Raw genomic sequence first — 18,461 nt, 5'->3', positions numbered from 1 at the left:
TGATGGGCATTTAGGTTGATTCCAGTTCTTAGCTATTGTGAATTGAGCAGCAATAAACATTAAGGTGCAGACCGCTTTTTTGTTTGCCAATTTAATTTCCTTTGGGTAAATTCCAAGGAGTGGGATGGCTGGGTTGAATGGTAGGGTTATATTCAGGTTTCTGAGAAATCTCCAGACAGACTTCCATAGTGGCTTAACCAGTTTGCATTCCCACCAACAGTGGGTTAGTGTCCCTTTTTCCCCACATCCTCTCCAGCATCTGTTGTTGGTGGATTTCTGAATGTGAGCCATTCTAACCGGGGTGAGGTGAAACCTCATTGTGGTTTTGATTTGCATTTTCCTGATGGCTAGTGATCTTGAACATTTTTTTCATGTGTCTGTTGGCCATTTGGATTTCCTCTTTTGAAAAATGTCTATTGAGGTCCTTGGCCCATCTCTTAAGTGGGTTGTTGGTTTTGTTTTTGTGGAGTTTCTTGATCTCTTTGAAGATTCTGGTTATCAACCCTTTATCTGTTGCATAGTTTGCAAATATTTTTTCCCATTCTGTCGGTTGTCTCTTCACTCTCCTGACTGTTTCTTTTGCAGTACAGAAACTTCTCAATTGGATGCAATCCCAATAGTTGATTTTGGCTTTGACTGCCTGTGCCTCCCGGGTCTTTTCCAGAAAGTCTTTGCCTGTGCCAATATCTTGAAGGGTTTCTCCAATGTTCTCTAATAATTTGATGGTGTCAGGTCATAGATTTAGGTCTTTAATCCACGTTAAGTGGATTTTTGTGTAAGGTGTAAGGTAGGGGTCTTGCTTCATGCTTCTGCACGTGGAAATCCAATTTTCCCAGCACCATTTATTGAATAGACTGTCCTTGCTCCAGGAATTGGTTTTAGATCCTTGATCAAATATAAGTTGGCTATAGATGTTTGGATTGATTTCTGGTGTTTCAATTCTGTTCCATTGGTCTATCCATCTGTTTGTATACCAGTACCATGCTGTTTTGATTACAACTGCTCTGTAGTATGTCCTGAAATCTGGTATTGTGATTCCTCTGGCTTTGTTTTTGTTGTACAAAATTGCTTTAGCTATTCGAGGTCTCCTGCATCTCCATATGAATTTTAGCATCATTTTTTCTAGATATGAGAAGAATGTCTTTGATATCTTGATTGGAATTGCATTGAATCTATAAATTGCTTTTGGGAGAATGGACATTAAAGCAAGTCTCAGCAAATTTACAAGAATTAGAATCATACCATGCAGCTTCTCAGACCACAGCAGAATGAAGGTGGAAATTAGCAACTCAGGAATTCCTAGAGAGTATGCAAACACATGGAGACTGAACAACATGCTCCTGAATGAACACTGGGTCATAGAAGAAATCAAAAGAGAAATCAAAAACTTTCTGGAAGTAAATGAGGATAACAACACAACATATCAAAACCGATGGGATATGACAAAAGCAGTGTTGAGAGGAAAGTTTATAGAAATAGGTGCCTACATCAAGAAATTAGATAGGCACCAAATACATGAGCTTTCAATGCATCTCAAGGACCTAGAAAACCTGCAGCAAACCAGACCCAAATCTAGTAGGAGAAGAGAAATAATTAAAATCAGAGAAGAAATCAACAGGATTGAATCCAAAAAAACATTACAAAAAATTAACCAAGCGAAGAGCTGATTTTATGAAAAAATGAATAAAATTGACACCCCATTGGCCCAACTAATTAAAAAAAGAAAAGACCCAAATCAATAAAATCAGAGATGAAAAAGGAAACGTAACAACAGACACCACAGAAATAAAAAGAATCATCAGAAATTACTACAAGAACCTGTATGCCAGCAAACAGGGAAATCTATCAGAAATGGATAGATTCCTGGACACATGCAATCTACCTAAATTGAACCATGAAGACATAGAAAACCTAAACAGACCCATAACTGAGTCAGAAATTGAAATAGTAATAAAGGCCCTCCCAACAAAGAAAAGCCTAGGACCAGATGGATTCACTGCTGAATTCTACCAGACATTTAAAGAAGAACTAACTCCATTTCTTCTCAAACTATTCATAACAATCAAAAAAGATGGAATCCTCCCAAATTCTTTCTATGAAGCCAGCATCACCTTAATCCCTAAGCCAGAGAAAGATGCAGCATTGAAAGAAAATTACAGACCAATTTCCCTGATGAACATAGGTGCAAAAATCCTCAATAAAATTCTCGTCAATAGGATACAACAACACATCAGAAAAATCATCCACCCAGACCAAGTGGGATTTATCCCTGGTATGCAGGGATGGTTCAATGTTTGCAAAACAATTAATGTGATACACCACATTAACAGACTGCAGATGAAAAACCATATGATTTTCTCAATAGATGCAGAGAAAGCATTCGATAAAATACAACACCCTTTCATGATGAAAACCCTAAGCAAAATAGGTATAGAAGGAACATTCCTCAATATAATCAAAGCAATTTATGAAAAACATACGGCCAGCATCCTAATGAATGGGAAAAAGTTGGAAGCATTTCCACTGTGATATGGTACCAGACAGGGATTCCCACTCTCACCACTGCTATTCAATATAGTTCTCGAAGTTTTAGCCAGAGCCATCAGGCAAGAAAAAGAAATTAAAGGGATACAAGGGAAGGAAGAGGTCAAACTATCCCTCTTTGTAGATGACATGACTCTTTATTTAGGGGATCCTAAGAACTCTACTAAGAGACTATTGGAACTCATAGAAGAGTTTGGCAAAGTAGCAGGATATAAAATCAATGCACAAAAATCAACAGCCTTTGTATACACAGGCAATGCCACGGCTGAGGAAGAACTTCTAAGATAAATCCCATTCACAATAGCTACAAAACCAATCAAATACCTTGGAATAAACTTAACCAAGGATGTTAAAGATCTCTACAATGAGAATTATAAAACCTTAAAGAAAGAAATAGAAGAGGATACCAAAAAATGGAAAAATATTCCATGCTCATGGATTGGAAGAATCAACAGCACTGGTTTTTAAGTCGTGAGAGCATCTAGATATTCACTCAGTCTATGGAGATGCATATGAAAACCAGTTTGGTGTTTTGAAACATTCTCTCTTCTAATTTTTACTGTCTTCTTTCTGGTGGCCATGTGGTTATCTATTGTTTCTACTTATCCATTTTCTTACATCACATCTAGCTGTTTTCTATTCAGTTTAAGGCAAAACTCCTTAAATTGTACTAATTTGAAGTGCATGTAATGAATAGATCAGGACTAAATTGTATGGACTTTGTGATTTAGAGTTTGCTTATAAGCTTTTAAAGTGCTTATTTGTTAGGTCTTACCTGTGTTTGAGAAAGTTAAGGCAGTTGAATTAAGTACTTTTTAGAAATCTTAGATCTTAATATAATGAATTCTTAGAAAGATAACAATAATGGTAGGGAAGATCAAAATAGGGCCCTGCCCTCATAAGAAAGGGCATTCTGTGCCCTAGAAGTGACCTCTGGGACAGGGCTAGCCACCCCCCTACCCTTTATGCTCAGGATAAATGTCTTAAGCAGAATCTGATGGAGAGGGCCGAAGTAAACCTTAATACAGCTGCGACTTGTAGAACACTAGGGACCATGCCCAGGTGTTTGGACCATGAACAAATTGTGCTTGTTTACTCAGGTACTATTTAACGGTGTACATGTGCTGGCCAGCCCCCACAGACTATGGATTGCTATCTGTTACTCCTGTAACAGATAAGTAACTGTCTCTCCCGATTAGACTTCTGGGTGAGTTTTTGGAGTTGATGAACATTATGTATGAACTTTCTTGAATTTTAGGCTCTCATTGTGTAGGAATGATGTAAGGCAAATTAGATGTAAGGAGCTATTTTTCCTTTGAAGTTGTATTGAATTGTTTTTGTGGGGAGCAACCCGGACTAGACTAAGTTACTGGAATTAAGACTTATTCTATGCATCTGCTCTCCCACAATATGGCGCTGGGAGAGGAGAAAACAGCTTCTACACAGCTGCCTCCAGTTCAGCCAATAAACTGTAGGACTTGCTCCTGATTGGAGGAGAGCAGCGTACTCGGCGTGTGGGCAGCCGAGTTAGGATTGGCGGAGGAGGACTATAAAGGAGGAGAGAGACGGCATGCACCAGGAACATCTAAGAGGAACATCTAAGGGGAACACCTGTGCAGCCCCCGAGAGAGCCGGCCGGCGGTGTGCCGCTCCCCTGCGGAAGTGGGGAATGTGGCAGGGGGAACCGCCCTTCCACGGAGGTGGAAGGGACGGCAGCCAACCCGGGAAGGACCAGCAGCAAACCCGGGGAGGGCTGAGCAGACAAAAGAACAGCGTAGGGTCCTGTGTCGTTCCTCCACGAAGAGGGGGAGCGACATAATGGTGCCGTGACTCGGATATGAAGCCTAGGCAGGGTTTAGTGTTGCTCCTCCACGAAGAGGGGGAGCGACAGTTTTGAATCTATCAGGGAAGATGCATGATAGTTTTGCATAGTTAATAGCTTTCCAGAAACTTCAAGTCTCTTTAGAAGGAAAATGGTATAAATTTCTGGGTTCAACTGCAATTTTGGTCTTTGGATGGTCAAATGGCTAAGTCACAACACCCAGCTCTGTAATTGGAAACTTAACTTTTTTTAGGTTTATTTTTATTTATTTGAAAGGCAGAGTAGAGAGAGGGGCAGAGAGAGGGAGAGAGAAACTCCCAGCTGGTTCATTCCCCAAATGGCTGAAACAGCCCGAGCTGGGGTCGTCAGAATGTAGGAGCCAGGAGCTACTTCCAGATCTCCCATGTGGTTACAGGGTCATAAGCACTTGGGCCGTCCTCCACTGCTTTCCTAGGTGAATTAGCAAGGAGCTGGATGGGAAACAGAGCAGCCAGGACTTAAGCTGGTGTCCATATGGGATGCCCGTGCTGCAGGCTGGTGCTGCAGGCAGCAGCTTTACCAGCTATGCCACAGCGCTGGCCCCTGGAATTGGAAACTTCTAACTATTCAGTCAACAAGGCATAGGCTGCCCCAATTCACCTGGTACCTCTTCTTAATCTGCGTATATGAAAAAGTCCTATGTTATGATGCACAAGGACTTCCGGTCTACTAGTGAAGGCTAAATGAGACATTTTAGGCAAGTTATCCTAAAGCAGAGCCTTAGACAAGGACTTGGATGCAGGTAGATTTTTGGGAGGTGGGCCCTGGAAGTGGTCTTGATAGAGTGGGGAAAAAGGAACTGGGGAGGTAGGAACGTCAGTAGGTAGCTAAGTAATATTGATTGGTTTTTGCTGTGGGCAGGTAGGCTTTAATTCTACTGTGGAATCTGAAGAATAGTTCAGAGAATGTACCTCAGAATTTTCTCTCCAAAACATGGGATGCCAGGGCATTTACCTACTAAAGTATGTCTCATTAGCTGAAAGTTCTCCCTCAACCCCCGGCTGATCTGAACTCAAAGGTGGGGCAAATGAATGTGATGCAGAGATGGGAAAAATCTGACAAGGTTCATGCAAAGTGCTTTGTGCACCATCAAGTCCTCAGAGATGTTATCAATAGTGAAAAATTCAAAGCCTGTTTAAGTTATAATAAAAGTTAATCAAATGACAGATTCTAGTCACAGTATTTGTGGTATTAGATCTGTAGCAGTCATTTGTTTATAAAAAGCCAGAAATAGGGCAGAGTATTCATATCTCATTGATACTTTTCCTCTGCCCTACTCATCACTTCTTCCAAAACTGCTATCTGGCAGTTCAAACACACAATTACACAGGTGCACACACACTTACACTGTACACATAGGAACACCATTAATCTATTCATCCCCTTACTACTCCCAGATATTTTTACTTTAATGAGGGCGAGAAACCAAGGTGGAGGCAGAGAAAGGCAAAGAATACTCAGTTCTTCCTTCCATACTGCCTGTAGTTTGGGAGGCAGGATTTGATGGTTGAGTGGTTGACCCAGCATACTTCTTACAGAACTGAACTCGAGAGAATGGCCAGATTCTTAGACTGCTATGAGTCTAACTCACAAACATGTTCAGGACACAATTAAACTATATTTGCAAAGTAAATGGCCTAGGCCCATCAAACTTGTATGATAGTGTAATCAAGGAATATCAGGTAAGCACTCACGTAGTTCTCTGATTTTAAAGAAATTTTAATTATAAGAGGGCTTCATCAGGCAAGCCACATAAAGGAGAGGGACCCTTATGGGGTGAATTCTAGGTGTACACCCAGCTCTATAGAGAATGATATCACACAACTGTGAAGGCTCACCATAACCCCTGCTTTGGTTACACCAAGAAACTAAGCCACTCAGCCTAGTCACTTGCTAGATTAGTGTAAGCATTGACTTAGAGCTCCTGAAAGCTCAGGGTAAGCATGAAATGTTTAGCTTCAGGTGATCATTCCCTAAGGTGAAACTCCTGATTCATTGGCAGAAATAACAAATTTCCTGCTGTTTCTAACCTAGAGATGTTAAAGTTTGTAAGTATTCTAATAAAGAACCCCACAATATGAATGTCTTGGTAGAATGAAATGTTATTTTTCACCCATATCAATCATTTACATCTGAGTTTCATTTGTTCCTCATCTATGCAGACATCAAAAGACCCAGGCTTTTGTCATCATGGGATTCACCTTTAGTCAGCTCCTCAGAGTCCTCTAACTTCAGTTAATGGAGGAAAAGAAACGAGTCTCTCAGGTGGGCCAAGAAATAACGCATGCCACTTATGTTGCCTTGGTGAGAATGTGGTCGTATGGCCACACCTATCTGGAAGACGGGTTGGGAATTGGCATCCCTGGCATCCCGTGTTTTGGAACCTACTTTCTTATAAAGCAGAAATCTCAGATAGGAAGGAAGTTGTGCAGCCTTTTTCAATCATAGAATAGAAATGTGAGGCCAGTGGGACCAAGGAACAACTGAGGACTTCATTTTTTTCTATAAATTGATCATATACATAGGATTCTTAAAAGAGATGGTTCTGCTTTGGTAATATAAATGGAGTAGAAGGTGACGATAACTATTTTGTTGCACAGCTGTGGCATTATTGGCCTTCTGACAATTAGCTGATAGCTGGAACAATCACTGCTGAGGCACTCGAATTTTCTAGGAAGTACCCAGCAATTTGATGCCAGAGTGGAGAGAAAGCAAGAAAGGTGCTTCTGTATTTCAATCATTTAGGAACTTTTTCAGTTATTCATACTGGTCCTAGGGTGAATCAGCATCGAGTCTGTTTCTCAGAGAAAGGAAATAAGAAGTAGAATCACTGTCCCTGTCCATCCCTTAACCCCACTGAAGATCACTGCTGTGGCTCTGGGTTGTTCTGTGTTCGCCCCTCTTTCTGCCTTCAGCATACTCATTACTTCCACTTTGGAGAGCAGTTTTCTATTTGGTACTCGCTAAAGTTCAGTGTATTCATTGCTGGGGCTACCATTACTACAGATTGGGTGCCTTAAACATCAGGCATTTATTTCTCAGTTTCTGGAGGTGGGAAGTTCATGATCAAGGTAGTGGCATGACTTATTTCTGATGGCAGTCACTTCCTAGCTGTGGATAACTGCCTTCTAGTCATGTCCTCACTTGGCCTTTATTGTGTGTGCCTGGGTTCTCTTCTAAGGACAGTCATATTGACTTAGTTTCCCTGCCTCATGACTCTTTAACATATTTGCCATCTTTAAATGCTGTCATATTGGGGATAAGGACTTCAGAATATGAAGTTTGGAGGCAGGGCACAGAACAATTGATAACCTTGAGCTGTGAATTGGTCTCAGGTGACACGGGATACCTTTGGCTTCTTTACAGTTTTAAATTTTTTTGAGGGGGCTGGCATTGGGTGCAATGATTAAGATATCACTTATAATTCCCATATCCCATATAGGAGTGGTTGTTTTCCAGTCCCAGTTCCACTTCCGATTAAAGTTTTCTGCTAATGTGCACCTTGGGAGGCAGCAGTGATGTGTTAAGTGATAGCATTCATATGGGACACTTGGATTGAGTTCCAGACTCTTGGCTTTGGCCTGGCCCAGCACTGGCTATTGTGGGTATTTGGGGATATGAACCAGTAGAAAAGAGACCTCTTTTTCTACTTTTCAAATAAAATTAAAATTTTTATATTTGTTTTACTTTTTTTCTCGATTCTTTCAAATTACAAAAATTACCAGGAACAATTGTAATCAAGATTCAGTTAGAAAAGCAGACTGGTAAATTGAAATTCATTATCAATACATATAAAATTTAGACAAATTTAGTTTTAGAATATCAAGCTATGCCTTATTTTCTCCAATGTAACCTTTAAGGTTCAGAACTAAGTAATTCATATAAGGAGGCAAGTTTTCCAATGATCTTCCTGTTCCACTCTTAAAGCAACTCCTTTCTTCTCCGTATCTTCCCCACAATGTACTTGCTCCTCATTTTGAGGCTGCCAGATCCCTTCCCTAATAATCCCATCAAAACCTGTGTCTCTTTCTATCTAATTCTTCTAGATTGCTGCTCTGGGGAAAGGCATTAACTAATGCAATCACTAACTCAGTAAATGTATGAGTAGAAGATAGTTCTTTTAGGCTAGAGACTCTGATATTTGTAATAATTATCTTTTGAAAATTTAAGTCCTTTAGTTAGCTGGGATGGATTCTTTAGGAAGCTGTACACTGGTAGGAACTTCACTACTCATAAACCCTGCAGTAGCTGTGGCCAGTGAGTTAGGGAAGCTTTCAGAGCACACTCTCTAGTCAGTCCCTGTGCCTTGAGTGTTAGTCAGTCTTGCATTTTCCCTCCAAAGAGCTGACCCGTGTAGGTATGTGCTTAGGAATAGACCATCCATTTCAAATGAGTACATTTCATTATGATCTACAGGGCAAGGATTTTCACAAATGTATTTTAAAATCTTCTTTGCTTTCTCTTTTTAACTCTTTCCTGATCTAACTATACATTATGAGGCCTGAAAAATAGGAAATATTTCTTGTCTATTTTATTAATAAATATTGATATCTAGTACATGTTTACACATTTGAAAAACTGATTTTTTTGCATATATATCACATATATATGTGATATATATGCAAATTAATCACTACCTTCAGCATCACTGTTTTGAAATGTACAAATATAGCAATTAATGACTTTGGTTTTGGAAACAGATTTGGATTATATAAACTTATCTGGTACCTTTTCCCAACTCAAAGTGGCTCTACTATTAGGGTTAAATTCATGCAATTTAAGTTAGCATTCCTTTTGAATAACATTATTGTTTATCATTGCATCAGCTTTTACAATATGCCTGGTGCTGTGGAAGACATTAAAAAGGCACAGTTCTTGCCTAGGGGCTTACACTCAGAAAGGCAAACAAACAAAATGTATTTAAGAAGAGGTAGATTGATAGTAAAGATGCAATCTCTCAGGTGTCTAGATTTGTACTTTGGGTCTATTTGATTTTTTAACCAGCTGTGGGCTAAATAAATATTGAAAGTTTTCTTCAAGACAAGAACATAAATGATGAGAGTTCAAAGAAAATGTGGGTTTAAAACAGAGGGCTGAGTATCCAGATGACCTAATTTGGGGAATTCTGTAGTCTTGAATTGCTCTTTCCCTCCTTGTGTCTTTCCAACAATTGATGCTACCTGTGGCTTCCTCACTGGAAACCAAGTCACTGGAAATCAATTAAAAACTGGATAACCAAACTTTATGGCTGAAGCATTGGGCTAACTCTGTGCCAAATAATAATGCTTAAAAATGGACTAGTATTTCTTAAAGGCTGAGATATTTGTTTGCACATAATTTAGTAACACCTTTATCTCAAGGATGCATGACCCTCAAGTTTAATTATTGAAAATTCAGCCTACAAGATGAAATGAATAAAATGTATTTCAGATTTTATACTCTTAAAAATCTTGTCTCATGCAGCTATGGAGCAAAAACAAGTGTTTCTATTTTGTATGTTTGTGGAAAATATTTGTTACATATGCATTCAGAAAACATCTCTGCCATAGAAATCTAAATATATATGCTTGTCATCATGTGAGATCAAGCACCTGCTTCTGGGAGTAAGCCTGTGGCAAACTTTTGAGTTTTACATGTGAAGTCCATGTGGAACACAATCTACAAGCTTAGGAAAGCTGTAGAGATGTCAAGATTGCAGAGGGACTGAACTTTCCTGTGCAGGGGTCAGTGATGTTCCCTTCCATCAGTCACCATAGTCTTCAGGTGCATAGAGAGGTCCCTTACCAGGATCTGGATCTGTGTAAAAGATGCAAACACTCAGAGTCATGCATATGTAGTCCTTGTTTTCCAAAGTTTAATTGTCCTTTCTCATCACACGCAGAAGAGTGGTATGCCTTTCCAGATGGTCCACACAAATGCTTTGTTGTACTTCACTCACTCTTTGCATGTCAAGCATCTCTGGGACTACATACATCAACAATTAGCATCTTATATTCATTTGACAGGAATGAGTTTGTAATATTTTATACAGCTTTCTTTGCTAACATTTGCATGTTGGGATGTTCTTCTATTATAAGAATCAAGGTTGTGATTGTGGAATTTTCCTTCTGTTGCCTCCTTCCCCTAAGGATTTTCTCTCCATGAAGCACCATTTGATCTATGCTCTAGGAGAAATGTCCTTTTTGACATGACATTTCTGGATTGTGATAAGACCATGTGACTGTGTTTGCCAGTGCATATGGTAGACATTTACTATGGTACATCTCTCCAGGGGCTGTGTTCTGTGGTACGCTCTCATTTTTCAGATTTTAAATCATTGATTCATAGATTTGGCACCACTATGCCTTCAGGCCATTGCAAAAGCTTCCTGTTAGACTTTAATTATTCTTAGCTCTGTGCTAAGAATTTAATGCCGTGAAGCTTGTGTGTGAGGAGCAATCCTAGTGCATAAAAATCCCATTTAAGGGCGAGTGCTATGGTAAGTGGGTAAAGCCGCAGTCTGCAGTGCCAGCATCCCACATGGGTGCCAGTTTGAGATTCGGCTATTCCACTTCCGATCCAGCTCTCTGCTTATGGCCTGGGAAGGCAGTGGAAGGTGGCCCAAGTGCTTGGGCCCCTGCACCTGCATGGGAGACCAGGAAGAAGCTCTTGGCTTCTGGCTTTGGATTGGCATAGCTCTGGCCATTGCAGCCATTTACAGTGAACCAGTGGGTGGAAGTCTCCTCCCCTTCTCTGCCCCTCTCTGCCCCTCCTCTCCCCTCAAATAAATCTTAAAAAGCCCATTTAACTGGTACACCAGAAATGCTATGTACCAAATGGATCACCTGGTAGTGGTAGTGGTTACTTTGAGAGTTTTCCATTTGGTTTGATGCTTTCAGGGCAAATCCTGCTTTCTGTTGTGTTTAGAACACAGTTGAAACCCCTCACCCGCAACTCCCCAAGCCTGTAGAGCCCGAAATCTCTCCCAACTTCATGCAGCCTCACCAGGCACTGATTTATTTTTTTGTGGTGGTGGGGTGAATTCTGGCAAGCTTTTCAGCTCTTTTCCTCCTACAGGATTTTGCACTTGCTGTCTCCTGCCTGAATGGTTTTCACTTCTTGGCTTCATCTCATTCTTTGAGCTTTTTTCGCTTGAACACCTACTCGTCAGAGGCCTTCTGGGTCCACCCCACCGGGGTCAGCTCCCCTCTGACTTTCTGGCACAGCACCCTGTTTTTTCCCTTAAAGATCTAATCAGAGCCTGGATGTATTTTGGTTGTCTGTTCCTTGTTTGTTTGCTGTCTTTTCCTCTATGATTTATGATAAACTCAGTGTACTCAAGGCCAAGACCTGCCTTATTTAATTTATATCCTTGATACTTAGCACAGTGCCTGGCACATGGAAGATATGTGAAACATTTGTTGAATGAATATTTCTAAGGAGTGTTGGTGAGAAGTGTGTGTAATGTTAAAAGAAGCATATTGTAACTGGAAATAGAGACAGGAAGGCTTGCATTGGCATTGCAGGGTATCAGATCCACTTGGGGGAGAATCCCAGGAAAGGACTGGTGCAGGGAGTCTAGGTTAATGTAGAGATTAGAAGCCTTGGCTTCATAAGCCTGGCAGTTTGCCAGAGACCAGTCAAGTATGTAGTGATTGGCGCCTAGGAAATCAGCACAATGTACTCATTCACATAGAAAAAATAAGAGAACCACAGCTCCAGGGTAAAACAGGGCACAGATCTCCAAAGCAGTTACATGATGTGGCTGAGGTCACATCCCATTCGATAAGTGGAACATGCTTCTACTTTGCCATGTAAACCAACATGTGAACTTTTAATCAAATTAATTCACCAACCTCATAGTCTACAATTTAATTTTACAAATAGGGACAGTTAGAGGGCCTCAGAAACTTATTTCCAGCTCTAAATAGATAGGATGAAGCCACATGGCTTAAAACGTGATAGGAGTCCTGTGACCACACACTGCTCAAACTGGGGAAGGGAAGCTCGCCTTTCAGAAAGGAAGGCTGTTGCCCTGGTCAGAACCCAGCTCATGGAGTCACACAGGTGAAAAGTAGCTAAGCTCACAGTCTCTAAGAAAATAGTGATGACAGTTTTTCATGAGCACTTGTTACATGCCAGGCACTGCATTTGAGGGCTTCAGGAACCAGTTCACTTAAAACTCAGTCCACCTAGGAGGTACATATGAGTTTTCTCCATTTTTACAGCAGAAAAACATGAAGAGGTTAATTATTGTGCTCAGATTCACACAGCAAGCACAGGAGAAGGGCTTTAAATCCTTAACCACTTACATTTAGAACTTGAATTCCATTATCTTGTGTCAATTTGCAAAGAAACCTAATTCTAGGTAACAGGTCTTGGCCTCTGTCAAACAGTGAAAATTTATACATTAACATTTGTGATTTCACTGATTTCCAGAAAAAATACATCCTCTGAACTTATAGAACATTTAATATTGTTCAGGTATTATTGCTATTGATTTTTTTTTCTTGATGTTATGTTGCAACTACCTTTAAGGTCCTTGTATTGTATTCTCATCTCAAATCCTTAGCAGTTCCTGCAGTTCTGCTGGAGGCAGAGGGTGTGTGTGTGTGTGTGTGTGTGTGTTTGTAAGGTATATTTTCCATTTATTTGTAAGGCAGAGTTAAAGGGAGAGTAGAAGAGACAGATCTTCTGTCTTCTGGTTCATTCCTCACATGGCTACAACAGATGGGGCTGGGTCAGACAGAAGCCAGGAGCGTCTTCTGGACCTCCCACATGGGTGGAGGGGTCAAGCACTTGGGCCATCCTCCACTGCTTCCTCAGGTGCATTAGCAGGGAGCTGGATAGGAAGAGGAACAGCTGAGTATAGCAGATAAAGCCATTGCCTGCAAAGCTGGTATCCCAAATAGGTGCCAATTCATGTCTCATTTGCTCCATTTCTGATCAGACTCCCTGCTAATGTTATGGGAAAAGCAGCAGAAGATGGCCCAAGTGCTTGGATTCCTGCTATCTACATGTGAGGCCTGCAAGAAGCTCCTGGCTTTGGCCTGGCCCAGCCTGGCCATGTGGCTATCAGGGGAGTAAACTAACAGATGGAAGAGAGTCTCTCTCTCTCTCTCTCCCTCTCTCTCTCTCTCTTTCAAATAAATAGCCTTTTTAAAAATATTTATCTCACAAACTAAAAAGGATAGAGGGAAGACGGAAAGTATTATTAGAATTGTATCTGAACTACATTGAATCTGTTCTGTTTGTGTTAATATATTATCATGAGAATTAAGAATTGTGTTATAGTATTTATCTTGCATTTACTGTGACCCTGAGAACCTAATATATTAATAAATAAGAAATGAAGAATCACTTAAACTTTCAGACAACATTAATGGTAAATTGCAACTTTAAACAATGTCAATACAACAAAGATGTCCTGACACTGGGGTAAAAGAAAACAAAAACCAGAGAGATACAGATTCCATTTTGGTGTTTGAGGGAAATTTCAAAACAGGATATTCAAGGTTTTATAAAATTCATCATTCTCATTACTTCCATTTCCAGGTAAAATGCAAACTAGATGCAAGCAGGTTTCTAAACACCATTTTGCGTGTCTGATAGGCCAGGATTATTGAAGCAAGGCAGATCTCTCATTTTAATATGCATTTTACACATTTAGGATTTTATGCACTTGACTGTGTTGAATGCCGTGACTTTGGGAGAACCATTATGGCTCATAGGATAGCTTTTTATTAGGCAGTGTATCAATTTGGAGCCCTGCATGTCATGGCCTTAACGCAGGGAGCAGGTATGCATGTGAGAAGCAGTGTGGAGAAAAACGTAAGGTGCCCATGCAGGAGCAACTCTCAAATGTCATCGTCTCAGTCCTGGGGGGAAAGAAGGAAATGTTATGCTTCCTGGTTTGTGCCAGGCACTTCCGCTTGTACACCCTGCACTGCTCCTTCGCTGCTGGGCTGTGGCGTGTGGAGGACCGTTTGCCCGTTAAACATCACATGTAGCTAAATTACATTATAGACTATTGGCCCAACAGGGAGGAAACACTTAATTTTATTAATAGAGTGGATTTTAAATCTCTACAGGAGGCCACAGAACACCCCAAAGGGCTAATCTATGCGAGGAAGCCATGGGAAATCAGAAGAGCCCAAGTGCATTTCCCCTCTTAGAATCTGCTACTAAGGAAAGCTACCACTAGGCAGACGGGCTTTGAGCAGTCTCTGTTTGAACACGGGGATTGTTCCACACCTGATGTACAAATACCTAAGCCCCTGAGGTTTACCATAAGCGTGCTAATGCATGGCATAAGCCCACTGAAACAAACAGAGCTGGGATAATAATTTTGTAACCTCATGTTGACATAACCCACCAGCCTGCTGAAGAGCCCCTTCACATAGAGGAAACAGAAACTATAATGATTTTCAGATACAGTTGACAAGAGACCATTTAGTAAACTTTTATTTTTTTTTAACTAACAGTATGCAGGGATGTTGTATTCTAGGCTGCTACTAATAATCTCATCAGAATGCAAAAGCAGCGACTGTGTTATAAAACCAATGATCTGTTATATTCTGCAAGAATTTACAAAAGCCTAATGTCATTTACTACACCACGAGAACCATACTCAGATAAAAAAAAAATAAAACACGACAGAATTCAAAAACTGATTACGGCTGACGAAAAAATAAACTGTGTGCAAATGCAGGCTTTAAAGGTATAACATACCATGGTTCGAGACGTGGAGCCCATTGATGACCTCAGGAGGGGAGGCGTTGGCACCTGTGTCATTAGAGCCCCGTTGGAATTGGGGTGTGCGTTCAGGCCCAGGACTCTGGTGCATGGTTAGTGCTGAGTGTGTTGCAGCTCGTGCTGTGGCGAGCTTGCTAGCTCAAAACACTTTTTCCCGCATTTTGCTTTCTCAGCAGCATTTTTGCCAGAACTTTCTGTGTGGCTGGGACTTGTTCTACTGGGACCCTGTGACACATGGGAGCAAAGCCCAGGTTTCTGAGACCAATAGGCGTGGGATTAATTCTGGCTGTTGTGGCATCTACACATCTCTCCCTCTCCATCTCCTTTTCTCTCATCTATCACTCTGTTTACATTGTTCTATTAGAGAAATAGGAACTTTGATGTTCTTGGACTTTATCATCTTTGGAAGGAATTTATTCATCTTTTTAAAGTCCTTTGGAAGCATGTTTACCTCCAGGATGGAAGAGGCAGAATGGGAGAAGCAGAGGCCTAATGTATAACAGCATATTTATGGTGATGCTTACCAGCTTACGGCAGACTCCTTGAAGCAAATGTGTTCCTCTGAATGTCCTTGAACATACACTTGGTCTCGCAAACTTGCAGGGAGTCATTCTGAAGTGTTGACTTAGGTGCCTGTAAGACATCTGGTGGTAATGAAGATGGAGCTTTTAATGTTTTGGGATTTTATGAATGAGTTATAGTACAGTCACTGATGGATCATTAAAGTGCATCTCCACAGGAGGAGGCCGCCCATATTTCTTGACTGCTGGGGAGTTGCACATACTGATAGTTGTCCAGAAAGAAACTGAAGTCTGAGAATCCAAATTCCCTTGAAGCTCCGTGAGTTTGAGGACCAAGTGAAAGTAACTTTATACTTCAGGAGAGCCTTTCTATCCTGGTGATTTTTATTAAATATTACTTATTTAAGAGGCAGAGTTAGAGAAGGAGAGACAGAGGTCTTTCACCTGCTGGTTCACCCCCCCAGTGGCCACAATGGCTGGAGCTGGGTGGTAGATTTCCCACATGGGTGCAGGGCCCAAGCATTTGGGTCATCTTCCTTTGCTTTCCCAGGCCATCAACAGGGAGCTGGATCGGAATTGGAACAGGCAGGACACGAACCACTACCCATATGGGATACCTGCACTGCAGACAGAGGCGTAAGCTACTATGCCAGCCCTCTATGTGGTGATTTATAAAAAAGGCAGCTCTGTTTAGTAGGGTGTCTGAACCCCACAGGGCAATAGTGACTGCATGAATGGACCCCTTGCCTTTGCTAGTGCTGTTATTCATCTTGAATAATTTCAGGAAGTCATGGTTTGTTTGGAATCGTGCAATCATCCTAAGAACAGGCTGTTCTTCCTGGTGCCCCTTAATTTTCCAGTTATTTTCAGTAATCCATACTTATTTTAGATCTCTTCACCACCTTGTAAGTATGCCTATAAGTGTACTTATTTGTTGGTTTATCCTGCTAGGTTATCAGCTCTTCAATAAATATTTTCTATTCAAAGTGCATAGTTGAGGTCCTGACATATAATGTGTATATAATAATGTTTAGCAAATGAATAATTACAAAAAAATTTACGTAAAATCAAGCTTCTAGGAAAAGGTTAGAAAACATCTACAACTGGGCCAGCACCGTGGCTCACTTGGTTAATCCTCCTTCTGCAGCGCCGGCAACCCATATGGGCGCCAGGTTCAAGTCCCGGCTGCCCCTCTTCCAGTCCAGCTCTCTGCTGTGGCCCAGGAGGGCAGTGGAGATGGCCCAAGTGCTTGGGCCCTGCACCTGCACAGGAGACCAGGAGGAAGCACCTGGCTCCTGGCTTTGGATCAGCACAGCGCTGGCTGTAGTGGACATTTGAGGGTGAACCAATGGAAAAAGGAAGACCTTTCTCTTTCTCTCTCTCACTGTCTATAACTCTACCTGTCAAAAAAAAAATCTATAACTGAACAAACCCAGATTTTTGTTGATTCCCTAAGAAGCATGTTTACAGGTCTCCTGTCCTCCACAGGGAAGAAACAACTTAAAAACATACTTTCTTCATTCCAAAGTTGGATGGTATTAGAGCTGTGGGATAAGTCCTCCCTCTTCCCCCTTTTTATTTACCTAATTGACAATCAACAAATTAGACATAAGAAGCAAAAGCTGATCATTAAGAATATATACAAGGCTGACACTGTGGCCTAGCCAGTAAAACCGCCGCCTGCAGTGCCAACACCCTATATGGGTGCTGGTTCGAGTCCTGGCTGCTCTACTTCCAATCCAACTCTCTGCTATGGCCTGGGAAAGCAGTAGAAGATGGTCCAAGGCCTTGGGGCCCTGCACCCCCATGGGAGACCTGAAAGAAGCTGCTGGCTTTGGATAGGTGCACCTCTGGCTGTTGCAGTCAATTGGGGAGTGAACCAGCAGATGGAAGACCCCTAACCCCTGCCCTCTCTGGCTCTCCTTCTCTCTCTGTAACTCTTTCAAATAAACAAATCTTTGAAAAAAAGAATATTCACGCCGGCGCCGCGGCTCACTAGGCTAATTCTCTGCCTTGCGGCGCCGGCACATCGGGTTCTAGTCCCGGTCGGGGCACCGGATTCTGTCCTGGTTGCCCCTCTTCCAGGCCAGCTCTCTGCTATGGCCAGGGAGTGCAGTGGAGGATGGCCCAAGTGCTTGGGCCCCTGAATCCACATGGGAGACCAGGATAAGTTCGGGTCAGCGCGGTGTGCTGACCGCAGTGCGCCGGCCGCAGTGGCCATTGGAGTATGAACCAAGGGCACAGGAAGACCTTTCTGTTTCTCTCTCTCTCTCTCACTGTCCACTCTGCCTGTCAAAAAAAAAAAAAAAAGATTCACATAGAATTAAAATTGTTGGTCTTTTTGAGATCTCACAGGGAGTTTGAAAAGAGGGATCTAAATAGGTGCTGGCATTGTGGCACAATAGGTTAAGCTGCCGACGTCAGCTTTCCATATGAACAATGGTTTGAGTTCCCATCACTCCACTTCTGATCCAGCTCCCAGCTAATGGGCCTGGGAAAGCAGCAAAAGATGGTCCCAGTATTTGGAACCCTGCTGTCCTCTGGGAGACCTGGATTGAGTTACAGGTTCCTGGCTTTGGCCTGGCTGGGAGATGGTGGATAGAGATCTTTCTTGTCATGCTGCCTTTCAAATAAGGAAAATAATTTCTTAAAAGCATGATCTAAATTGTTTTAATATTCAAGAAATCTGTCTTGAGTCCCTGCTCTGTGCCTAACTCCACATTCAGTGCTGAGGACTCAGGGATGGATGAGACTGAGCTGTTCCTCACTCTTGGGTATAGATGGAGATGGACTTCAAATGA

At 41.6% G+C, this 18,461-nt stretch overlaps 1 protein-coding gene across 2 annotated transcripts in view; it reads right to left on the bottom strand.

Moving 5' to 3' along the window:
- CCDC178 (coiled-coil domain containing 178) overlaps positions 1-18,461 on the bottom strand; it is a 604,881-nt gene that overhangs the window by 17,357 nt on the left and 569,063 nt on the right. The window contains exon 22 of one of the 2 annotated variants that reach the window (XM_051851309.2): positions 15,664-15,783. In XM_051851309.2, coding sequence (XP_051707269.2) covers positions 15,664-15,783 — 120 coding nt within the window. Of the gene's footprint in view, positions 1-15,549; positions 15,784-18,461 lie in introns of those variants that run through there. The other variant, XM_070050338.1, reaches the window with a different exon arrangement.

Source organism: Oryctolagus cuniculus, chromosome 10, assembly GCF_964237555.1.
Source record: "Oryctolagus cuniculus chromosome 10, mOryCun1.1, whole genome shotgun sequence".
Classification (NCBI taxonomy): domain Eukaryota; kingdom Metazoa; phylum Chordata; class Mammalia; order Lagomorpha; family Leporidae; genus Oryctolagus; species Oryctolagus cuniculus.
The sequence above is the reverse complement of the archived record's forward strand: the minus strand, read 5'-3'. Positions and strand labels throughout refer to the sequence as shown.